Source organism: Pollicipes pollicipes, unplaced genomic scaffold, assembly GCF_011947565.3.
Source record: "Pollicipes pollicipes isolate AB1234 unplaced genomic scaffold, Ppol_2.1 Scaffold_6686;HRSCAF=7923_pilon_pilon_pilon, whole genome shotgun sequence".
NCBI lineage: Eukaryota > Metazoa > Arthropoda > Thecostraca > Pollicipedomorpha > Pollicipedidae > Pollicipes > Pollicipes pollicipes.
This window is the reverse complement of record NW_023596921.1, coordinates 21,868,214-21,894,011: the sequence shown is the minus strand read 5'-3', so window position 1 is coordinate 21,894,011 and position 25,798 is coordinate 21,868,214. Positions and strand designations below refer to the sequence as shown.

General features: G+C 55.2%; 1 protein-coding gene and 1 long non-coding RNA gene across 2 annotated transcripts; both read left to right on the top strand.

Annotated features, from left to right (window-relative positions):
• Positions 1 to 13,548: 13,548 nt before the first annotated feature.
• Positions 13,549 to 15,408, top strand: LOC119107109 (uncharacterized). The gene is made up of 3 exons (XR_005095196.1): positions 13,549 to 13,609; positions 14,872 to 14,990; positions 15,304 to 15,408. It is a non-coding gene; the product is annotated as an uncharacterized LOC119107109 (long non-coding RNA).
• A 267-nt stretch (positions 15,409 to 15,675) lies between these two features.
• LOC119108063 (uncharacterized) lies at positions 15,676 to 19,286 on the top strand. Its single transcript, XM_037231644.1, has 7 exons — positions 15,676 to 15,726; positions 16,005 to 16,193; positions 16,592 to 16,684; positions 16,945 to 16,983; positions 17,428 to 17,520; positions 18,374 to 18,630; positions 19,229 to 19,286. The coding sequence occupies exons 1-7, from the start codon at positions 15,676 to 15,678 to the stop codon at positions 19,284 to 19,286; spliced, it is 780 nt and encodes a 259-aa protein (XP_037087539.1).
• Positions 19,287 to 25,798: the final 6,512 nt, after the last annotated feature.

Below are 25,798 nucleotides of genomic sequence, written 5' to 3'. Positions count from 1 at the left end.
GGGCAGCTGTGCTCACCACTCGAACGGTGGCATATTCATGAGCTTACGCCACGGCCCGCCCCGCGCGCGGTCCAGGGCGAGCCCCTCCCACCATCGGGCTGGTGTCTGAGCAGCGAGCCCCTCCCACCATCGGGCTGGTTTCTGAACAGCGAGCCCCACCCACCATCGGGCTGGTGTCTGAGCAGCCCACCATCAGGCTGTTGTCTGAGCAGCCCACCATCGGGCTGGTGTCTGAGCAGCGAGCCCCTCCCACCATCGGGCTGGTTTCTGAACAGCGAGCCCCACCCACCATCGGGCTGGTGTCTGAGCAGCCCACCATCGGGCTGGTGTCTGAGCAGCCCACCATCAGGCTGTTGTCTGAGCAGCCCACCATCGGGCTGGTGTCTGAGCAGCGCCGGAGAGCAGCTACCAGCAGCGGCCAGGGAGCCGCTGGCAGGCGTGGCGGCCAGGCGCAGCTGAAGGTCAGACGTGGGGCCGTCAAGCAGTCCAAAGATCCGAGTACGCTTCAGAGTCTGGATCATGCAGCCGTGAGCGTATGTATAGGAATGCGGCCTTCGGCAGCATCAGACCCCGAAGACGGTAATGAATTGGCGTGCTGAAAAGGCGGATCTTAAGCAAAAGCAACAACAGCAGCACAACGCTGCGGATGAAATAAGATTTGAACATCCATTAAACATCCATAGCACGTTGAATGGGATTCGAACAACCAAAGAGCGTGCGTGGCATGCCATGTAACGCCTTTATGGACTGGTCTCTTTATCCTTTAAAATGTTTGAGTACGAGTCCAATTTGGAGTCATTTAGACTCACATCCTTGACTGAGTCCGAGTCAACCTTCTTTTCATTGAGCAGCGAAGAGCGTGCGCGTTCGGTCCATCCTCAGGTCAGTCGGTTCCTTGCATCCGGATTCGGACTCGGACTCTGGTTGGACTCGGTTGAGAGTACGGTTGAACCAGAGCCCATCATTGGCTGCATTAGAGACTGATACGGTTTGAGAACACAGCGCCCATTCGTCAGCACCGGACTGTCGAACCGGGCAGCGAGCGCGAATCCGAGCTCGCTGTTCGCATTCACATGTAGATAGCAGTACGTTTATTATCAGGCAACGCAGAGAGGGCACGCTCTGATAAGAGCGGCGGGCGGACGGTTATTGGCTAGTATCCACCAATGTCTGCTTGGATAGCTCGGTTGGTTTGAGCGCCTGCCTTACGATCTACCAGCCCGCAGCGAGGTGGCTGTGAGTCGCTCTAGGCGCTCGCTATTTGTGCTTGGCAGGTATGACCTGCGGCCGGTGGCAGCGGCCGCTCTAAAGGTCAGGTGACGTCAGAAAGCAGGATGGATCGTGCTGAGCATCGCGACACGTCAGAATTACGCTTCCAAATTCCACCGATGATCTACAATCGCACGATCGGATGCCAGAGGTCATGGCTCATACAAACACTGATAAGTGTGAGCTCTGTTCCCAGATATACATCCACTTTAAAATCCTTTTTTACTGAGAAAACGCTGCAGGTTGTAGATGTTTGCCAGATGGTGAAGCGCCATTTGTATGCGCACACATAGATGGCGGTGGCATAGCGTAACGGCGGACTCTGGCCACCTGCTGTATCGTACAATAGGTGGCAGCACTGCAGTCGACTGTCGCCTCCAGAAACGACCGTGCTTTCGAACCTACATGCACGTTCGCTATTCAGCCTAAAAAAATGCACATGGTGCTTGACGCTTATTGGCATGCTGTCTAGCTTCATGTATATAGTAAAACGCTGCTGCACATTTGGCGACCGACCGTGACCCCGAGCCGCTTAGATGCGGCGCGTCCCCCTCTCGATGGCATACAACACGTGCCCCTCCTCACTCCAACATCTTCACTCCACGTGGGGCTCTCGTGTCCGATATTCGAGAACCTCATCTGCCCTGTCATCCTCAGACTCGTCTCATCCTGCACGCATATGCCAACCCGCTTGTTCGGGGTAGGCTGCACGCGCCAGCCATGGGGGCGCCCAGTGCCTCCTAGCGGGGTCCGAGCGCCGAGCGCAGGTCTCCAAGAGGAATCCCTGTGCGGGCTAAGTCTCGGTAGATCGAACCCCAGGTGCGTGCAGTTCTGCCCCCCCCCCCCCCCCATATTGTCCGCTCTCGTTCCTACCACAGCGCTGAAATGGTTAAGACTTGCCGGGAGGGCTTCAGTCCACACAACCACGCAAATCAACAGCGACTAGAATCACATTCTTCTGGCAGTCTAAGATGTCTATGTGAGTTGACGTTGGGCCGGTGCCAAAAGACTCGTGCCAAATATATGCAATTAATGTCTGCATTCAAAGCCGTTTCATTCCACAGCAGAAACGCGCGTTAGCATTACTGATGGAAAGATCGGCTTGACTATCGTTCACGCCTGGTATGCTAACATGTACACAACGCTCCAGCCATTTAACGCTCCAGCCGTCGTCAGGTGACATCGAGGCATCACGAGGACTGGGTGATGTTTGACATTGAGCCACGCAACTCGAATTGTGTCCTGGACATTGCTGGAAATCGAATTAGGGTCTTCCGACTACGAGTCCAGTGCTCCCTTAACTGAGATAACCGGGGAGGACTCAGTCGGTAGAGCAGCGTGCACTGGCAATTAGGGTCTTCCGACTGCGAGTCTAGTGCTCCCTTAACTGAGGTGACCGGGAAGGACTCAGTCGGTGGAGCGGTGCGCACAGGCTATCAAAATATCCTTGCCCGAATCCCAGCTATTCTAACGAGATGATTTAGACTGTCATGCGTATGGCACTGAAAGTCAAACGTCATTCAGTTCTTCTAAAGGCTTCATAATATCCGACGACGGCTGGAGAGTTAACTTTCCAAAGCGTTGTGTACTGTACATACTAACAACCCAGATGGCAATAGAAGTCCCAGCGATTATAATGTCCATGATAATAACACATTGTCCCAATATTTCCATAACGCTGCAGACCAGTATGATTTGGCCAACTGGTCTTTGCAATCAATTGCATTTTGCAAAGCACTTAAATGTGATACGCATGAATCTGTGAACACTGGGAGACCATGGTCTCGTCAAAGCAAAGCCGAAGGTCTATCATCGGAAACATCTTGCTCTGCCACAAGTCGGCTGGCCATGGCACACCAGGGTCATTCTGTTCTTACGCCAGCCTTCTTACTGTTCCTACGCGCGACTGCATAAACCAGGAGCTCAACGCCCTTTTTGCATAATGCAGGTCAATGGTGTCGGATGAGCCGTGGTTCAGTTTAGAAAAACCTGGCCTATTTCTCATGGTTTATTTATGCTCATGTTTCACAAATGTCGTTCATGACAATACACACTTTGCATTACCCCATCATTTCTTCCGAAGCTCACCCATTCGCTTGATTTCCGTAGCGTCCGTGTTTCACCTGAGGCGATCACGCTCGTGTCCGTGGAACGTGTTTATTGCTTACGTTTCCCTCTTAGCTTGCATGGATTGGAAACTGATCCCAGCATAGGATCAAAGGGGGTTTAATCGGCCGTTTCTCGCCTGGCTTACTGAAGTTCGCTTTCTTGATACTTTATTATGGCAGTGCATAAGGCCTCAGCCAACGCACTGGTATGCCTACTCTTTCAATGCTGGGTGCATGCAAATCAGGAATGCGTGACTTTGTACATGACTCGTACACGCTTTAAAATTCGGAGAAACATGTGTGTGTCGCACAGATCAACACACGCGCATCCTCGCGGTTTGAGAACCTCGCAAAACTTGCGCTGAGTCTGCGGCGCTACCACGCTGAGTCCCCGGGCAGCACCACCCCGAAGTGGAGCTCGTCTAGCTGTACCGTGCCATCCCTCGACCTGACTGTGTATGATTTCTTCTTACTCTGTCCCCTTCATGGGTTCTTTTCGGTCACCCGCCCCCGCCCGCTGAACAGCACGAGGTCATTAACCCCTATAAACCATGCGGCTGTTTCACCCTGTAAGCCCACGAAGACTTCCGACCGTATGCCCTTCGATCCCAGTGCCGCTTATCAGTGTTCGTAAAGTCGGTCCTATCGAGCTCCATCGCAGTCGTACGGGTTTAGTTCATCCCGGGATATCCAACTTCCATCTCCGAACAGTACCCGGCTACCCACTTACACAGCCGGCTGCGTCGCGCCGCTCCCGTCTGGTGCCCGACCCGTGTGTGCCCGCGCCGCCACGCCGGGCCGGCCGCTTGTCAGGGCCCGGCGCCGTTCCGGGTCAGCGCGCACGGCCGCTCGGGGCCGGCTCCAGACTCGGATGGCACCGCTAGCTGCTCCCCTGAGGCCGGACCGGCGCCGGCCGGCACGCAGGCGGCGCTTCAGTGACGCTGGTGTCAGGTCTGCCGCGAACGGCCGGGCGAGCGCTTTGGCTTGTTGGGTAATGGAGTTCGTGGGTGGTGACTGATTTCTGCCCGTCAGATGAACAGGGTACGGCATGTGATAAAAGAATCGTCCTATCGTACATAGGTGTGTGAGCACAGATGCCTCGGACCGGGATTTATTGCATTATTGAGCAGAGCTTTAGAGCATTCAGCCACGCATGAAGTGGATCATAAATGTGTGTTAGTCTTGTGTAGAACATGCTGGTCCAATCCTCTAAGCGGCCCACAAACTTTTACGTTATAGGTGGCATGCTACGCACCGGACTGGACCCAAGCTGTTATGTACCGCATGCACTTAGCTGGCGGTGATGATGCTAAACGGCCGCAAAACTCCATAATTTTACCGCGCAATTAACAAGCTACCAAGCGTACCGTGAAGCCAAAGCCGTAATTTGATTACCCAGGGCACTCAAATGACCATTCAGTTTAAATTTCAGATTTGACCACAGGCATGTGGGCCAGTCATTTACGTGTCATACGCTGAGGGTCGCAGCAGCAGGCGTTCCCTGGACCAATGGTGCCCATAGCGACACACAACAGCCGAGAGCCAGCGTCAGCGCCCCGTCCCAGTGTTGACGACATGACCGCTGAGGGCTTAGACCCGCCCTCTCCGCTGCTGGGGGCCGTGTCGCCACACCTGACGGCGGCGCGGCGGCGGCGGCGGCGCGGCTCCGCCCGGCTGGCCGATGACCGGGCCGGGCCGGCGCGCCCTTTGTCTCGCTCGGACGGCGCGGCGCCGCCCCTCATCAGGCGTGGCCCAGCTGATCACGCGCCCGGCCGCCCGTGACGCCGCGCACGACGCATCGGTCAAGCCGTGCTGGTCACGTGACGCAGCGCCACGCTCCGCCGACGGAATGGCGGGTGGCCACGTGACCGGGCACGACGCCCCGGCGTCGGGACTGCCAGCTATGGCAATGCAATCGAGTCGGCATCAGGGCAAAACTGACATCTTAAAAATGGGAATAAGCTCGCTTTCATGCATCACTATGCGTGGCTAACTTGTTTTCGTCCCCTGTTGTCGTTCCCTATCCTTGTGTTGCGGTCTGTTGAACTCTTCACTTGCTACGGCTGGTGGGCTCATACTGCATTATTCTCTCCCAAACCCATCCCTTTCATCTGCCGAGTATTGCCATCCTTACATCCAACCAATCCCCATCCTGTCTTCTCTTGTCCTTCCCTTCACAATCATCGCCTAGAGTTTGCCATCGTGACGGGCACGCCAACAGCCACCGATGCGGCTGGATGTGGCGGTAATTAATACAATGCAATACAGTTAAACACAAAACAAGGTGATTGCTGGGCATGTGATGTGACGAGGCTGTCGTGACACCATTTGAAAATGGCAGGGCTTGCCTGTCATAAAGCGGGATTGGTTGCGCGAGTAATTTGAGACACTGTCGTTACGATAGCACTGAAACCGCAATCAAATCGGCATCAAGCCGGTTTGACCTGAACAGGTCATTTCCGTCATGTGCTGGCGGCTGACAAACCGGCTGTAAATAGCGGTCAATTGCCTCATCCGGCGGTTATCACCATTGTTCCGCGACAAAGGCAGTGCTTCTGTGTGTCGCTGCTCGTTGTCGGCGCCGCGGCGGACCTGTTGCCGCCGGATCGTGACATCATCACATCGCTTACGGCCGTCAGCCACGTTCGTCTCTTTGGAGTCTCTTGCAGGCGCTGACCGAGGTCACGCACGAGCACGTCCGGTTAAGCCATGCCAGGTGGCCGGTTAGCACGCTGAGCTGTCTCTGTCCCTCACTAGGCCAGGTGGCCGTTTAGCATCCTGAGCTGTCTCTGCCCCTCATCATGCCAGGTGGCCGGTTAGCACGCTGAGCTATCTTTGCCCCTCATCATGCCAGGTGGCCGTTTAGCATCCTGAGCTGTCTCTGTCCCTCACCATGCCAGATGGCCGTTCAGCATGCTGAGCTGTCTCCGTCCCTCACCATACCAGGTGGCCGCTTAGCACGCTGAGCTGTCCCTGTCCCTCACCATACCAGGTGGCCGGTTAGCACGCTGAGCTGTCTCTGCCCCTCATCATGCCAGGTGGCCGTTCAGCATGCTGAGATGTCTCTGCCCCTCACCATGCCAGGTGGCCGGTTAGCATGCTGAGCTGTCTCCGTCCCTCACTGTGCGACGCTTCTCGTTATCTCGCTCGGCATCGCGCCTGCCGTTAGGATCGAGTGTGACGCTAATGGTGGGCGTGGCCACATGTGCCGGCCATTAATGCGACAAAGGCTTTTGAATCTCACGGTCGGATAAGTAATCTGCCGACATGCACCGCAGCGAGTTATATACAGTTAACATTTTGCGACGTGTCCGGTACACGAAATTTTATATCGCTTCTTGCGCGGCGTATAAAAGGTGCAGTGATGCCAAATGTGTCCTAGCAGCACTGAATGAATTAGGCTTTCGGAATGCAAAGATATAGACGCAAATTTTTGCCACTTTTACCAACTAAAGGAAAATACTAGCCGAGGCAAAAGTTGGGCAGATGTGCTCAACGGCAAATCGCGACTTTATTGTGCCTAAGTTATTAGTTATGGAACAGAATCGGACTATGCTCCGACCAGTCATGATATGCCCGGCTCTGCATTCATTCTGTTTGGCGCATGGTCTGTAGTTAAAGCCAGCTTGTCTTGTTTCCAGCAAGCACTTCGCGCCCGTCAGCGCGGGTCAGGCGGCGCTGGCCAACCCAGCCCGCCCTCCGCCCCCGACGCAGGCCGTGCCGGCGCCGCCTTCAAGCGCAACCTCTCCTTCTTCCAAAAGGCGGCGCACACGCTGAACGCGCGTCTGACGCGCGCGCCGCCGCGGCGCGCGGGCAGCGTCGACTCCGACGAAGGCAGCGCGGCGGCAAGCTCCGACGGAGGCTCGAGCGACGGCCGGGCTGAGCCAGTGGCGGTCACCGCCTCGGTTCGTCCGCGCTCTCTGACGTCACGGCTGGGCGGTGCGGGCGGCGGCCGGCCGGCAGCGCCGGTCAGACCTCCGTCGCGGCCGGACGGAGGTGCAGCCGCGTCAGGCCGGTCCGCGCGCGCGAGAATCGGCGGCGGCGTCGCGGAGAGGGTGCGCCAGCGGACAGGCGGAGGTAGAGAGGGCCTGCAGCCGGCCTCTGCGCTGCGCGCCAGCCTGAAGCCACATCAAACCCGGGGCGTCTGGTGGAGCAGTGAGGACCTTCAGGAGTGGGACGAGCCGGAGGAGACGCTGCAGCCTCGCAGTGCGGGGTGGAGAAACGATCCGCAGGAGTGGGACGAGCCGGAGGAGGTGCCGCGGCCGCCGCCCCGCCGTCGGCCTGGCCTCCGACCCTTCTCGGCAGAGACCGGCCGCAGCTGCGAGGACCTGACCAGCTTCGGCTCACCGCGGTACCGGCGACAGACCGTCTGCGGCGGCCTGACGCGCGCTAAGAGCTGTGAAGGCGGCCTGGACCAGCCGGCGGCGGCCGAGCCGGCGGCCCGTACATTCAGCTTCACCTCCCTCGTGGCCCGGGAGGTGGAGCGGAGCAGCGGCCGCTCCATTCTGCGGCGGGTGCCGTCCGTGGAGGAGATCCTCGAGTCGGTGAAAGAGCTGCGCGTGCGCCGACGGAGCGACGGCATGGGGCGCGGCCAGGAGCCCGATCACGACCCGTACCAGGACCCGTACCAGGACCCGTACCAGGACTCGTACCAGACGGCGCACCCGCCGTCGGGCCCGGCCGACTACCAGAACGTGGTGGTCAGCGGACCGTCGCCTTGGACTGGAGTCAGCTTCAGCGGCCCGGGCCGGCGCGGCCGACGCGACGAGCCTGACGAGCGCAACGAGCGCGACGAGCCCTGCTACCAGAATCTGCCGGTCGGCCGGACGCCGCGCGCACCGGAGGTCATCTACGACCTGCCGGTGCTGACGGGCCGCCAGCCGCGTCCACCGCCGCCGGCCGCCGCCCAGCTGTACGAGAACGTCGAGCTGCGAGCGCCGCCGTCCCCGCCCGTCTACACGAGCCTGGCCGCGCGGCAGGTGGCCGCCGAGGCCGGCCGCGTCTCTCTGACCGTGCAGTACGACGTGCCGCGTGCCCCGCACGTGTATGACGAGCCACGACTCGGCCCGGATCGCGACGTCGCCGGGGGTCAGCCGGACGAGCTGGAGGACGAGTGGGAGCGGGACTCTCTGGAAGAGGAGCCCACCTCCTGCCAGCCCAACATCCCGCTGCCAGGTAAGCTGGGGTGAAGCGGTGGCTGTGGAAATGGCGACTTCCAAACGGGCCGCACTCGCATGTTTTTGATTTAACCCTGCGTTAGGCACTACACTTTGGTCCGTGAAGTGCACTTACCTGCTGAGGAGTTGCACTATTTTTTAAACTATGCTTGATGGAAAACTACCGATATTATGTCCTAAATGAGAAAGCTCTGACGTCATCATTTGTCGATGGATCATGCTTTTGCTCATTACCCTCGACGAGGTCTCGATGCGTGGACACATTCTAAAATTTGGTCCCTGTTCCCTAAAGTATCAAATGGTAGCATGATGAAATGTGTATCGTGGATATTAACAGCACATCTCGCATGCGTCATGCAAAATATTTGCCGTAGTACCGAACTTCTCATAAAAAGTTGAATGAAAAGATAAGTCATAAAGATGAATTACACTGTAATTACATACAAATTACATACATAATTACAAAGGCATAAGGCAAAAGTCAGTCAGAAAAGTCATAGAGAGATGAGATGACATATGAAGTAGCGTGTCGTGGTGTGAAGAGACGTATGCTTCTGACTTTGCCCAGCTGAAACACTTGGTTCGAACCTGTGAATACTGAATTTGCCTTCGCATTTAAGCAGCGTCTCAAGACCTCCCTCGTATTCGTGCTATCCTACAGCGGTGGCATGGCCATTGGTCGTCATTGGGTCTTCGCGACGCACTCAGCTGCTGAGGCTGTATGGGGTCGCCTGCCTCTCACCCTGGTACGAAAGGCGGGCACCGCGGGGAATCGAACCCTGGACCTCTGGTTCCAACGGCACCATGATGTGGCAGTTATTACCTCCCCTCCCCCTCAGGTGCACATTTCTTCCCCTTTTCTCCGAGGCTTTCCGGCCTTTCTCTCCCACCCTCCATGTATCGTTCAGCGCTCTTTCCTGACCAATTCCGCCTCTGCGGATAATCTGAGTTTTCGAGACCAGGGCCGCTCGCGCACACAGCGAACACCGTTACAACCAATTAGCGGCGCGCGGGCGCCCGCTGGCCGTGCCGCCCTCACTGTTGGTCGCAGAACTGGTGCAGGAGACCAGCTCGGCGGAGATGAGGCCAGAGCGCAGTGGCCGCCGCCACCCGGCGGCAGCGCCGCAGGCGGGCGACATGAAGCGCCCGGCTGGCCAGCGGCCCACGGCGTGCGCCGTAAAGTCGGTGTTCTGTGCGGACATGTTGGCACCAGGAGTAATGTGTGGTCATTGGGTATGGCCTTTGCTCTGTGTCCGACACGTACGAGGTGGTATGCCACGGTGCCTTGCGAAACAAGCCACGACCTATTAAGACAGCGTGTGGTAATATGGAGCAGTTAACAGGCACTGACACCTTTGTGCAATGGGTCGATTAGAAAAAGATAGAACTTGTTCCACGTCTTTAACTTATTTTGATGTCAAGAAAAAGACCGATCAAAGGTCATGCTTATCTTAATTTGCACGAAATGCAGGCGTCTTTGGATTCATAAGGTGTCTTTGTTTTCCATAACAGATCACTCTCTACGCTGCAGCATTCATGCAGGATCGCACTTTGAGCACGGGCCGCATGCAAGCCTGGGGCCGATACCACTATCGTACTTTGAGGACGGGCCGCATGCAGGACTAGGCCCGGTATCCCTATCGCCCACCACTGATGCGTCAGTGCTTTATATCACAGCGCTGAGGGTCCTCGAGCCGAAGCCAAAAAAGCAGGAGCTGCTCTTCTATGCATGTGCATTGTGTGTTGGAAAAGGCCTTTGAAATGGAAAGATTATGTGTTGTGTGGAAATCGTGATGGAGAGTGTAACTGTGATTGCTTTCATGAACTGCAATTTTATCTCCGTTCTGGAGCTATGAATGCCGGAAACTTGATTACTCTAAGCCAAGCAGTTTTATACACTAACTGGACAGTTTGACTAGATGCGTGATTCATGATGTACTGTTATGACACTCCTAGTCAGTAATGGCCCACGATCTTAAGCCAGAGCACCTATCACGAGACGTAATCGCTGATAGCTGTTTGACCGTACACAATGAATTTAGCATGCGCTTGGGTGGGGTCAAATTGACCCCCTCCCCCCCCCCCCGAAGGTTTTTCCAGAATGGTTTCCAAGCGGCGCGGCGTAGCCGTGACAAATTTTGCAAAGCTGTAGACAATTAAATCGCAAATCGTTTGGTATCAAAATTAGATTTAACTTTCAACGTCGCTGACCTACGGCAGGTCAAAGACAGGCCATGGTTTTAGCGAAGGCAACTTCTAGGGAAATTCTGTTGCAATTTCATCGTTCAATCTGATGCAACAACTGAGTGTTAGACGGAGCCATTCATCTCTGAGACGCTTTCGTAAGCAGCGCAAATATTGAATGAGCAAATTAAGTTCACCTAAGCTTAGGTATGAAGGTCAGACCAAGGTCAAAACCAGCCTGCATTATTACTCTAGGGCTTGCTGTATGGGAAAGTTTCTGGTGCTCATTTCGAATTTATTGGTAGCAGGAACCATCTTATGCATTTTCCATGGACTTCTCAAAGGTCAGAATAGGTCATTGACCTAAGATGGCCAGGGTCGACATTTTGTTTTTAGGAGCATACTGCCGAACGTAATATTTGTCGCTTATTCAAATGCAAAACTCAGAGCAGCCTGATATGATTTTTGTCACATGATCTTCAAAAGGTCAAACAAGGTCACTGACCTTAAACGAGCTTGTGACATTGTGCTTAGAAACAGCTGTCTAGGTTCTACGGGCACTTCGGAGACCAACCTGGAATTTGACCTTGTTTGACCTTATTTGACCCGAAGTTCAGGACATAGGAACCTTAAACTTTGACCTGAGTGAGTTCACGTACAGGTCAACACACCCTGCGAATTTGGTGTATCTAGCTTCCTTAGTTCCTGAGTTCTCAAGGGGTCAAATTGACCTCCACCCGCTTCCTACCCGAGCGAAGGGTATCAAGTCGGCCACCCGGGCGCGTGTTAAGGCAGCCGAAACGCTGCAACATTTAAGCTTGAATCTCTTCATCGACTCCTTTGCGCACGCTGATTCATTCACGTCCTATTAATCCGTGCATCAGGTCTGGCCGCAAAAAGTTGCCCTTCCCCGCCTTCTAGACATGGTTGTTACTCGACTCACTCGTCCTGCACTATTTGCACATCAAGCTGGTCATGGATTATGTAATGGCCTTGTGAGCACGTGGGCCAAATAGCAATGCCAGCCAAGCGATGCACAATTTGCGACATGAGCTAGTGTAAGCATACAGGACTGCCCGTTACTTAATGCTCATAAGTTTGCGACCCTTTGGTATCAACGATTCTTTCGCCGTCTTTCCCTAAAAATCGTTTGCACCCAAAGCCGAATGCCCCGTCCATATCATCACGCATATGGAGTACTTAAAGATGCGTACAGCTAGTTACACGTCATCTCCACCATCGGCAGACTATGACCGTGACCCGGAGGACGTACATGGACCCGCCGACGAGCCGACCTCGGAGGAGCGGCTGGACGAGCGGCTGGACGACCAGCTGGACGAGGGCCTCGGAGAATCGGATAGCCGCAGCCACTACAACGACGACTTGGGTGAGGCACCGCTCGGGCCCTCCGACGGGTCAGGCTACTGGCGCATGGGTGAGAAAGTGATCGGATGTTGGCATGCATAACAACCCCATCTATACTTTTTATCCCCATCCATGCTATTCATGCCGTTTTGGACAACTTTGGCGGTTTGTTGGACGTCTTTAGTGGGGACAATAAACCCGTGGTAGAGAGCATTGACGCTCTCAATCATAGACTTCTGATAGAAACTTGCATAAAAATGCATGCAAACTGTTTTAAAGTGTTCTAATTTTGTCTCGAGACATCACATTCTACCTTTCAGTCGGCCGAGGGCGGGCTCCTAGGTCGCGCATTGGTGAGGGTCCGTCAGGTCATGTGGTCACCAGCATCCCGTTAGTCATGTGATCGGCCCGGAAGCCCATCTGATCGAGCACCGCTGCTGGTGGGGCGCTGAGCCCCCCCCCCCCCCCCTCTGCATCTGGACACAAACGGTTTGTTGGCCGCTGCCAAAGGCGACGTGCCCGTTTTCGTCCCGCACAACACTGGCCCTATCAGATCGACGTCCTGTTCCCAGCAACCAGTTTAAGGCCGGACCAAGACGATGCCGCGAGAGCATTACGTATGCCTCGCGTTCAGTTTTTGGTCGCAGGTGCCGTTCGGCCCGTGACGCCTCCGCCTGTGTGGGACACTCACACGTCACGTACAGTTCCCCCGATAGCCCAGCAGTGTCGGACCCGCTAGGTGACCCGGTGACCGATCCAGCTCGTGCTGCAGCGCTGGTGCAGGCGCGGCGTGTGCTATGCTTAATGAGCGTCCGGTCCCGAGTACCCTGCCCGGGTCTGTGTGGCTTGGTGCACCTGTTATGCAGCTGCTATGATATTCCATGCGTGTAGATGGGACAGCGATGGTTTGGGTAGTTTATGCTTCTGAACCTGAAACATTTGGTGAGCTACCTTGATGGATAAGTCTACCGTGTTCATATGGATGCTATACAGCTAGCTATGACCGTTTCCTGCATTGAAAGATCAGGCTAGTCTAACAACTCTGGCACTTGTCCAGTGATCGGCCGCTTGGGGCGCACGTTGCCCTAAGCCCAAGATGACACACTTTTTCAGAACCGGCCCGTGCTAACCACCGTTACAAGATGCACGGAGCTGATATAAGCTGCATGAGAATCAGTTGAACGCAAAGCCATGCACTGATAGAGGCTCAGAAAAACCTCGGTTAAATTTTGTATGGGGATTTCATTATGTGTGGATGCTTCATTACATGTCTCAGGTAAGTGCGTCCGTGCCTTCAAACTCCGCCTGTGCTCCGGCCAGGTCTGGAGGTGATCCTGGAGGAGCCGGAGGAGGAGTACGTGACCACCTCAGAGGAGGAGGGGGAGGAGGCGGCGGCAGAGTCCCGCTCGGCACCCTCGCTCGACGGCTCAGAGGGGATCGGCTCAGCAGACGGCGACCTCGGCTCCACCGCCTCCAGCGAGCTTCCCAGCGGCCAACCCAGCCCGGGTCAGTGGCGCGCCCAGCGGCGAACCCAGCCCGGGTCAGTGGCGCGCCCCAGCGGTGAGCCCAGCTCGGGTCAGTGGCGCTCCCCAGCGACGAACCCGGCGGGGGTCAGTGGCGCGCCCCAGCGGCGAAGCCGGCGGGGGTAAGCCGCGCTCCCCAGCGGCGAACCCGGCGGGGATCAGTGGCGCGCCCCAGCGGCGAACCCAGCCCGGGTCAGTGGCGCGCCCCAGCGGCGAACCTAGCCCGGGTCAGTGGCGCGCCCAGCGGCGAATCCAGCGGGAGTCAGTGGCGCGCCCCGAGGCGAACCCGGCGGGGGTCAGTGGCGCGCCCAGCGGCGAGCCCAGCCCGGGTCAGTGGCGCTCCCCAACGGCGAGCCCAGCCCGGGTCAGTGGCGCGCCGGCTCCACCGGCCCGGCGGCGGTCCTACAAGCACTGATGCTGTGTATCTGTAGGATTCTGCATTCGCTTGAACCATGCATCGACGCACGCGTTCAATGTGTGTCGTTGAGTGCATGCCGTCATGCAAAACTGCGTACAAGATGCTACCGCTCAAGAGGCTTCTGTCAGCCGCGTGATGCGTCACGCGACTCACCAGGAGTCACGCGCGTGTCGCATTCCCCGCTGAGGCGCGCCCACTGTTGTCCGGAAGGGGGGGGGGGGGGCGGGAGATGGGGGCCGCCGCTGGACGACACAGGCTCACTTCCTCGTGGCACGTGCAGCGTTTTAAAGCTGACTCGCCGCGCGTCAGACGTACGGCCGCAGCCTCGGAAGCCAGCAGGTGGTCCGTGTAAATGTGAGAAAGCGCGGTCTACGCGGTCGGATGCGGTCTCTTTAGCCAAACCGCAGCCATCGGGACGTGGCCGCGTCCGACGCCGCAGCCGGCGCGTGACGTTGAGCTGACGCCGGCGTGTGGCCGGCGCTGACATGCTGGCGAGCTTTTGACGCTTGTCAGCTCCGTGTCGGCGCTGGTGGCTGAGGTGTAGTGTGTAGTGTGTAGTGTGTAGTGTGCTGGCCCCGGTGTAGGTTGACGGGGGCAGTGATCTGACTAAGTGGTGTAGGTCTGATCTTAACGTCTAGTATAAAGTACTTGCGTAATGTTATTAATTCATTTCATGAGGATGGCATTGCCCCGTAAAAAGAAGAACACTCTGCTGGGCTGTGAGAATGCCGCATGTATGACAACTTGCCAGCCTATCATCAGCTCGCCTGCATGCTCATGACTTGGCACTTTTCAGCTTTGCTGATCACCTCCATGCATCTTTCCAGATGACTCCCTGACTATGGTGGAAGGGGACGACGATGAGGAGAGAATACAAAAGGACCGCTGCGTTGAAATCTATCCGGAGACCATGAGGCAGCGCAAGCCAAGCAAACGGCCCAAGGAGGTAGGTGTTAATAAGGGGCACGTCATGATCTTTAAAACGTACTACTCACACAAATTCAGCGTACCCCGCTCCTATTAAAAGCACTTGTATATAAGGATATATCCAAAGCACTGGTACGCCATGTTTTTGGATGCGTGACGTATCTAATGTTTACTGTGATTTGACTACCCGATCACTAAATTTCAGCCGGCCAGCGTCATGTTTGGCCGGCCCTGGAGAGCTGAAACGGAACTGGCTACACGATATGAGAAGTGTCATCTGACTCGTAGGCGTGACCTCCGTGAAGGGTTTAGTTCTGTCTCGTCTCCCGCAGACGGTTCAAGCCAAGGACGGCGGAACAGGGCCGCCGGCAAGGCAAGCAGAGAGCCGTGCGCCGGTCAGGAGCGTTCTTCCGTCAGTCAAGGCGCTGAAAACCCAGTTTGAAAGGCCCTCGGCCCAAGAAACGCCAGCCGTCAACGGAGGACTGCCATCTTCCGGAGGGAAGTCTGCCCCGATCAACGCGTCGCCGCGGAGGTCACATGCCGACGCCCCAGGCGGCCATACGGGGCAGAGAGAGGTCACAGACGGTGAAACGGTCATGGCACACAAGATGGATGGTATAGTGCTGTCAAGTTCGGGACGAAAATCGAGGAAAGGTTGCAGCCCCACTGCTCCGCTGGAAACTGTCTTCGACAAATTTAGCGATATGGAAGAGGATAAAATCAAACTACGGATCAGCACTCTGTCTTGGGACCCGGTGAGTTTTGTCGTGTACACTGGAAATCCGGAGGACGTTTGCTAATTTGATAACTGAGGTAAACCTGTCGCAACTGAAAACCACTGGGAGATACTCGGTTGGCTTCACTTTAGATATGCTTAACATCTGTGAAGGTCTTCACTGTCCACTATTAATGGTCCTGCTGATGAGTACCAATGTACGAATCTTACCTGAAGCGGATACTAAAAACGTCCTATGACTAATCTGGAATCGTTTTGCTTTGGTTCCTCTCCCCATTGGTTCGTGGTGCCGTGCAGGCAAATCTCGTGGACATGCTGTACGAGGTGCCGAGCCCCTGTCGCCACACGTCGCCGGGGCAACAGGGCTTCATCAACATCGAGGGCTGGCTAGAAAAGCTGCCGTCCGGCAGGAAGAAGGCTACCTTCTGGAACGCCTGGAAGCGGCGCTACTTTAAGGCCAAGGATGGCTTCCTCTACTATTACCAGGTATTGGCACCATTAAATGACTTATCCCGAGGGATTTGCTTACGTATAGAATACATCATATAAAACAATAGGTGAGCTATGATTTCATCACACCATGACACCAACTGGCTCAAGGCGTTGTATACAATAAATATTGGTGTTTCTCATATTGTCAGACGCTTTGTCATTCTGTACAGAGCGATGGTTAAACGTGTTCGCTTTCTGTGAGTGGATTAAATCAATGCTATTTCCTTCTGTCAGCTCCGGAAATGTCGTTTGTGGTAGTGAAACTATGTTCTTTGTCAACGGTAAACTGTATCTGCACAGCACCAGTTCTCCGCTTGTACCCGTTTTGTACGAGAGTAAGTTGATCCTGGTGATGGAGCTGAACGCTGTCGGCTCCCTCGGTGTTTCCACAGAACAATACTACGGACCAGCCGAGCCTGGTGCTGCAGCTGATGGGAGGTCACGTAGAGGTCATGGACTGCTCCATTATCGGAGTCGACAGCCGGGTACGTCAGCTTGGTTTACGGGGCGGACGCAGTCTTGCTCCCGCCCTTCAATATGCTGTGATGTTTCACGGTGTGAGATGTACATCACATTCAAAGATAAGGGTCTGACAACACTTCTTCAACGTGACCCATTGTTGCATGTAATCATTTCAACGATTCAGCCGTCATTTCACGACCTTCTGCATTTCAAACGATCCGGCGGTGCTCGCTGCGCCGCTGCGCCTCGCCAGGCTCTGGATGACGCACTGTCCTTGCTCCAGGTGCCACAGACGGGGCCGATCCTGAGCCTTGATGACGGGGTAAGTCCGCTCGGGCGCTGCAACCACATGCGAGAATCTGATGGTTTCCGTCCTGACTTGAGCATTCCGACCTGATGTCTTACTTTTACGGCATTACGCGCTCATTTTGCAGCAAAGGCTGCAACATCGCTGAATAAGGTTCCTGCGAATTCTGTTTGGCGGAATGCTGTTCAACCAACGCTTACGCTTTGGTTACACAGGGTTGCAAAAAGCCCCAAGTTTCCAGAATTAAAGGTCTTCCGCGACCCGATGCCTTATGTCTGCTACAACCGCTTCGCATGGAGATATAACCGAACCACCGCATCAGGCTCGCATCCTTTCTTTACCACTATGTCGTTACTCTTGTTAGCCATCGGCACTCTATCATGAGATTAGGCTAGCCTCCACACTCCGTCGCTCTGCCCGCCCGACTGAGGCCGGTTGTGTGCGCTCCTGCGCCGTCAGATGGGCCGGTACGTGGTGGTGCGCTGCACCAGCGGAGAGGAGGCCGACTGCTGGCTGCGTGCGCTGCGCTCTCAGACGGCCGGCGACTGCAGCGCCACCTACGTCCAGCCGGCGGCCGTGCCGGCGGTACCGAGCGCCGCCCGCCGTCGCCTCGTCCTCGACCTGGGCGGCACTGCTATCAGGGCGGGCGTGCTGCTCAGCGAGCGTGAGTCCTCGACCTGGCGGCACTGCTATCAGGGCGGGCCTGCTGCTCAGCGAGCGTGAGTCCTCGACCTGGCGGCACTGCTATCAGGGCGGGCCTGCTGCTCAGCGAGCGTGAGTCGCCGACGACGGCGGTGCGGAGGCTCTGATAGCCGCTCTTTACTGGGTCGCCTTTCAACGGCATCACGTCCAGCGGGACTGGGCGGCCAGGGTCCAAGTCATTTGGACCCTGCTCTGACATGCTTTTTTCGTTTAAACTATTGTCAGGCTAGTTATCGATAACTGTGAGCCAACAACACTGACTTCTAGCTGCCAACTGAGGCAAGTCCCACAAATGTATCTCTTTCCCGCTGTTCGCACCCCCCCCCCCCCCCCCCCTGCCACCCCCACCCCACACCCAGCCCACCGCACCCCCTCCGACCCTTTCTCGCTCTCAGGCAAGCCGTTTTGCCTACACCTTGTACTTGTGCCCCGCTTTCGTTCCCGTATGAGCGTATCTCTTCCGGTTCTGCATCGTGCCTGATCTTTTCTCTCCTGCGCAGCCGCGCTGCCGCAGCTCTTCTTCCCGGCCGCCGTGGTGACGTCACGGGACGGCCGTCAGCTGGCGTGCGGCGCCGCGGCGCTGCAGCCGGCGGCGCGCGCCGCCGGCGTGCTCTCGTGGCCGCTGCGGGCGGCGGCCGGCGCGGCGTGCCGCCACCTGGACGTGCCGGCGCTGACCGCGCTGCTGCGGCTGACGTTTCGCAAGCTACGCGTCAGCCCCACCGACTACGGCGTCCAGCTGAGCCTGCCGGCCGCCCTGGACGCGGCGGCGCGCGGCCAGATCCTGGGGCTGCTGTTCGACGAGTTCGGCGCGCGCGCGGTCAGCGTGCAGGAGCAGAGCGTGCTGGCGCAGGCGGCGTACAACGCCACCAGCGGGGTGGTCGTCGACATCGGCGACAGGATGGACGTGGTGCCGATCGTCGACGGTGAGAACGGACCGGCAGCGGGTCCCAAGATGCAGCGGTGAGGGCGGACCGGCAGCGGGTCCCAAGATGCAGCGGACTGGTTGTCGGAGAAGCATCATTGCCGCCCATCATTGGTGTCATTCCGTGGTCTGCTGTTGAAATGCGTAGCGCGACTGCATTTTTCATTTGTGCGTCTGGTTTTAAGTTGCCTTGCTCCCGGCTGTGCGTAGTATTATAGTTGTGCTTATTTATTACTTTTCAAGGCCCGCTGTTTGCCGCACATCAAGGTAAACTTCTGGCCAGTTTGTACAGACCTAACACGGCCAAATGAGTTAACACCACCTGTAGTGTTGGGCCGTAGCCTCTGCCTGCTCCCGGGAAACTCCTGTCAGCGTCCCGTATGGCGGAGCGGAGCTTCACCAGCCTAACCCGTACGCTCTCACCCCGACAGGTGCGGTGGTGGGCGGCGGAGCGACGCGGCTACCGTACGGCGGCGGGCGCCTGCTGGACCACCTGCGCCTCTTCCTGCTGCAGCGGCGCGTGCCGCTGGTCAGCGAGGTCGAGACGCTGCTGCTACGCCACCTGCTGCAGCGGCTCTGCTTCGTCTCGGAGCGCTACGAGGAGGACCTGCGCCGCTGGCACGCCGACCCGGCCAGTCTGGAGCGCGCCGTGCCGGTGCACGAGCTGCTCGGCGACAGCGCCCCCTGGCGGTGAGCGGTCACCGGACGGCGCGACCGGCTGTGTTGGGGTGCGATGTGCCGGCGTTGTGGTCCGGCTTGCAGCTGTATGCCGCAGGAAGGCGGAGCTGATGGAGCGGCGCTGGTGGGTGCGGTGCCCGACCAGCGTCATAAAGGAGAGGGATTGAGGTGCTACATTCGTCTTCAAAATGCGTCGTCATCACCTGCCACCTGTAGTGGTGTGTGTGCACTACCACCATTTTTGGTGATGTCTGATGATCATGTCTCCCCCCCCCCTCCGTTGTTTAGTTGGCTGGTGTTACGGCCAAAAATCCCGGTCTGAACTGTGTTCCTTCTGGATTGTGTGAGCTGTGTCAACTGTGTAAGCCTTCCCATTAATGAAGCGATTTGATGTTCTTGTCTCAGACAAATCGGACTCGACTGCGGGCGGTTTCAAGTCCCGGAAGGGTTATTTAATCCGGAGATCTGGGGACTCGACCACAAAGGACTCCACAAACTAGTCCAGAAAGCGGTGCAGGTATGAAATGTTGATACACCACAATAGCGTTAGTCCTGCATTTGTCTCAGTTATTGAGCGTTTCAGATGTACTGCATATTGGCAATCCGCGCCAGTCGGTAGATGCGTTTGAACGCGCCATGAATGGCTCGTTCTGGTGGCTGGAAGAGTGGCTGTGGAAGAGTGCTTTGAAGTGGCTGGAAGAGTCTCCGTCACCTGACAGTCACACAGCACCAGCCGCCTAACCGGGGGCGCTGACACGTGCTGACAGCCACACAGCACCAGCCGCCTCACCGGGGGCGCTGAAATGTGCCGGCCTTCAGCAACGCGTTCTAGCGAGGTCGGCGTCCAGCACGGTCTGCCACACCGTCGCCTGCTGACCGATCCGTGCGTGCGTGACAGGCGTGCAGCGTGGACAGTCGTCGTCAGCTGATGCGGTCGGTGTACCTGGCCGGCGGGGCGACGCTGCTGCCGGGCCTGGCCGAGCGGCTGCAGGCCGAGCTGGACGCCCTCAGTCCGCCCTCCGTCACGCCCAGGGTCAGTGTCCGCCAGTGGGTCAGGGCGCGCCGAGGGGAAGAGCTGGGGCTCTAGTCGAGAACAGCACGACGCTCGTACTCTCGAGCTCTCGAGCAGTACAGAGGTCCGCTTTGCTCTGTTAGCTTGGAACTCAATAAGTGTTTGGTGTTATCCCCCCTACCGAGTGGTTTACCGTACGGTGTGACTGGATCGATGGTTTGTGATGACTTATTCCATGCAAACTGTAATCCTCCCTTGCACAAGCCTCAATACATGCCGCAGTTGATATCAAGCTGTTCCGAAAAGGAATGCAGAATCGAATTTAAATCTGTATCTACAGCCTACGCACTCAGGACAACCGATGACTGGCCTGAGATCCCCCACGAGCTGACGAGCAGGAGCTGGCTCTGTTGTGAACGCGGGCCATGCTCTGCCGGCAGGTGCACGCCTCGCCATACCGGCAGCACGCGGCTTACCTGGGCGCCTGCGTGCTGGCCGGCGCGGACGCCTTCCAGCGGCGCGCCGTCACGCGCGACCGGTGGCGCCGCCTGGGCGTCGCCGCGCTCAACGTGTGAACGCCGCGCGCCCCGCCAGGGGGTCAAGTGCGCGGCTGAGAAGGGCGCCGCTAGAGGCATGGTCTGTGATTTAGGCTGCGGTTTTCGATGATGTGTGTGCTTGGGGGAGGGGGGGGGGGGGATTCGCGCGCAGAGTGTGTGATGATGTGAGGCAGACCGTGGCACGGTGTTACGTCGATGGTCATGCGGCCGCGGACGTATGCGGCTGTGCTGATGACTATCGAAGGCGGTGAACCGGTGCTCGTCGATGTCTTGATTAATATGCCGTCGAGATTTGATGAACAGCCCCCATTGTTGTATGCAAATATTCAGGAAGTGCTGCGTATTTGATGGTTTTCAAAAGGAGCAGCCATCTTGAGCCCCCGCCTGCTTGGTCCGGTTGTCTTCCGTCTTATTGTGCATGTCGTACTTTTTCTTCTGGGGTGTCATCTCCATAGCAGGGGTCAGCATCTGTGGCAAAACACGGGCGGGCGGCTGGGTCGCGCATGGGAAATGAATACTGAGTCGTGTTCTTTAGTTCTTTTTTCACGCCTGTTTATTCTGGCTGCTCAAGGCAGTAACACGGTAGATGCCAGTGCCAATATTCTTTGTAATATGATGCAGCCAAATGTGTGCACGCCTCGCTGTACGTGGTTCAGATCGCCGCTCCCAAACCGATTAGTTGTGCATGAAAGCTGATGAATTACGCATGTAAACCACGCTTACTGCGGTTTAGCTGAGGCAAATCTTAAGTTTTGAATCGACTGTACGATCATTTACCACATACACATGAGAGGTTGGTTGCGCTCGTACGTGTTCCCAGTGCAGCGACGAACAATACAGATTGACGGCAGTTTACCGGGCGCTATCATTCCGCATATCAGCGACATCGCATGATAACCGAACAAACTCATTATCCAGAAGTGAACGGACAAAATCGGCTAATTCGTTTCAAAAAGAAAAGCAAATGAAACCACACGAAAACAGTCGTGGCATCACTTGCGAATTACCTCGCGTTTGTCAAACTAGAAAATAAAACACCAGGCCAACAGTCCCCTAGCATAACGTACTGAAGTGCACAATACAACAATAGCAGTTTCATTTTTGTTTGCGATACATCCCGAACAACATTTCTGCGTTGTGAAGAAGGAAGGGTCACCAGTGACGCCGCACCCGGTACTCCACAACCGTCGTATTGTTGCCAACCGAGGTGTGCACGGCCCCGTTCGGGGTCCCCTCCCCTCTCCCCTGCTCAAGTTAGTCACTCCGTAGACATGATGCGTTAAAGAATGTTGATGGTATTTTGTCACACATAAGTTGTGTTACATCCATTGTGCTACATCCAGCCATGTACTTCATCGTCCGGTTGTTTGACTTAAGGGTGAAGCTTAAATGTTGACTAAGGATGCAGATGCGACCCCAACATCTCAGAGCGCTGGATGCCGGCTTACGGTGTTACGTCGGGTGAATCCACAACAAACAATGCATTCCTAGCATTTGAACTTTAGAAATTCCACCGCCGCACTGGTGCGACTATATGCGCGGCAAAGTTCAAGTCATCGGCCCAATTTTGTGACAGCAAATAGACGCGTTCAAATGTGAGCACAATAAAGGCAAACATGGCGCAATTGTTGTTCCGAAAACATATAGCGTTAACGCAATTGCATAATTTGTAGACCGCGCTCATTGTAGGTGCATCCGTCCTGTTCTCGCGTCTTTACCTTGGGAGACTTTGCATATAGATCTCTGGATTGTCTCGATACTCTTCCATACCCCGCACCATTCATGCTGTAAACTTGTACATGTGGTATTGCTGCTGCTGAACGCTGTGCAACAGGAATGTGTTTGAATCCTAATGTGCTCCCTTCAGTGACTTTCATGGAGTTCCATCTCCGGCTCGTGCGCGTGTGCACATAGTTGCAACACCTTTGGGTGGCATGGTATCCTGTTGAACGCGGATAACCCTCGCCACCACAACACACGTTTTTCACGAAGCATGCGAGCATTAGGTACTGCCGAATTCATGAAAGTAAGCATGCAAAGAATGTTATATCTGAAAACACACCAATCCTCGGAGAAAAAAAAAACAGGAGAATGGAGACAAAGATGCGTTGATGTTTCGGCAGCATGCCATAATCGAAACAAATAGCAGAAGAGCTTTTCACACCATCCATAGAATAGCAAAAGGGCCTTTGCTGCTCGTTTTGATAAAGTCATGTTACCGAGATATCAACGCACCTATATCTCTATCATCTTGTTTTTCTCCGAGGAATAAGGCTTTTACTACTGTCTTACCATGTTGATAATGTTCCTTACAAATGCACTTATCCAGTTATGCAACACATAAATTCGTAAAAGACGTGAGCGACGTGTTCGCAACACATTACAGAATCTTGACAGATGCCGTTTACGCCTTTACATAAAACAATTGATGGCACAGTAAATCAATGATATGATCCTGGATAGCATTCGCATGTAACATACCTTTGTGCGAATCATGTGTTCTATGGCATCCATTTACCATACGCAGCTTTGCTTGGGTAGTTAGCTTTTCCTATAGTCTAATTATCAATCAAAAATAAAATCATATCAAGATAGTGCCAGAATCATTTCTGGGCAGTTGCTGCGTGATTAGATGTGCTACGCATGACCTGGACAGGCTTGCCACCGTATTTTAAAGATACGCTGTGCTGTGACTGATCCAGAACGGGGATGGGGCCATGGCCCTCCTTGGGCCGAAGGGGCACCAAAATCTCACAGTAAATTTCAGATCCACATAGCCTATATTTTTAGACGTCCCAAAGTTAAAACTCACACGGGTGGCCGGCTAGATACTCTTCGCTCGGTTGGGGTGGAGGAGGGAGTCAATCTGACCCCGTTGTGATCTCGGGAACCAAGAAAGCTAGAGACACCAAATCTGCAAGGTGTGTTGATCGGTACGTGAACTCACTCAGGTCAAAGTTTCAGGTTCCTAGCTCATGACCTTCAGGTCAAAAAGGTCAAACAAGCTCAAGTTCCAGGTTGGTCTCCAAAGTGCCCCCAGAACCTAGATAACCGTTTCCAAGCAAAAAGTCACATTCTCATTCAAGGTCAGTGACCTTTCTTGACCTTTTGAAGGTCAATGTGACCAAAATCGTACAAGATTGCTTTGAGTTTTGCATTTAACTAAGCGACCAAGATTACGCTAGGAAGCATGTTCCTAAAACAAAGTGTTGACCTGGGTCATTTTAGGTCAATGACCTATTCTGACCTCTAAGACGTCCATGGAAGATGTGTAATGTGGTTCCTGCTATCAATAAACTCGAAATGAGCACCAGAAACTATACCATACAGCAAGCCCTAGAGTAACAAGACAGGTTGGCTCTGACCGTGGTGCGACCTTCATACCTGACCTTAGGTCAATGCAACTTGTTCATTTAACTGCTGTGTCACCTAAGAAAGCATCTCAGAGATGTATGGCTTTGTCTAACACTTCGCTGTTGGATTAGATTAAAGGATTCCCTGAAATTGCCTTCGCTGAAACCATGGCCTGACTTTGACCTGCCATAGGTCAGCGATCTTACAAGGTGCAAGCAGATTTTTGATCCAAACGATCCACTATTCAATTGTATACAGGTATGCAAAATTTGGCGCGACTGCGCCGTACGCCGCGTCGTTCAAAAACCATTCTGGAAAAACTTTTGGGGGGTTCAGTTTGATCCCCCAACCGAGCGCGTCTTAAAGGAGCATCTTAAAATATAGGTACGACCAGCTGGCCCAACTTTTCAGGCTTAACATATAGAGAAAAATAAATTTGAGTTTTTCATGCCGCAAAAAAGTCCCCTTTTCTCAACGAATGGCATCTCTGTCGTAAATTCTGCCTGGGTCCCTGACCATGAGGACATGATGATTCGCCCTATTTACATGGGTAGCTGGGATTCATCTCGATCCGAATTATCGGGCGCATTTTCTCTTCTCACCTTCCCTTCTCGCCCGCGCGTTGTTCGGCAAATTCGAATCACGTGTTGAAATCGTTTCTTATGAGAGGATAATCCGTTCAGGGATGGTTTTGGGGTCTGACTACCAGCGGCTTGACCAGATTTGAATCTTCTCCACCAACTTTAATGTTTGAAGTTTCTGTTACCAGTCTCGGCGCCGGCATTATTATGCTACGCCTGCCGTTTCCTCAGATCCACATATCTGCTAGTTCTGTCCCTCCGCTTGTCTGTCCTGCCTCCGATCCTGTTAACGAGTCTTACCCGCTCCCCTCCTCCGTCCCTGGTTCGCAATCGGATTTTCCATTCCGGTCTAAATTCGGAATACCTATAATTATTTTCTCATGTGTCTCCTGAGACAAGGCCCTCTGGATTACCTGGCGATGGCGCAAAGCCCCCTGGGTTATCCAGCATTTGAGGGCCCGGCCCTGTGAGCCGGGCCGCTAATGCCACCTCCGGCCAACCCTCCAATTGGGCCCTAAGGCGGCAGGGCATTTGCCCACGGTACCAGCCACCACCCCCTTAATTACGACCCCGGGATACTGGTGGGGGTACCGCCATGCATAACCGGCTGCGAGCATTGCCCACTGGCGGCCCGGATGCGCTATTTCGGCAGCACAAGTGCAGTAGGAGGTTTGACACCGGCTTTTATTGCCGTTATTGCCTTGAATGTGCAAGTGGAGAAGATTTGGTTTGCAAATCTTGGAGTTGTATGACGTCATCAGACCACCATGGGAGTCGTGATTGGTCAATTCTTGCTTCATCTAGGCGTATCAGATGCGCCGAGATCCGTCGAGAGGGTATCGAACAGGGGACTAATGCGTCGCGCCGCATCTTACGTTGAATGGCGCAGACGAGTGGAGAACGCATTACAATTTTTGAAACGGTAGGTGCCGATGACCCCGCGGCCGGACGACTTGTTCGTTTGCTATAGTTTCAGTAATGGGAAATGTATTTTGAGCTGATTTTGTTTCCAGTTTTGGTTTAT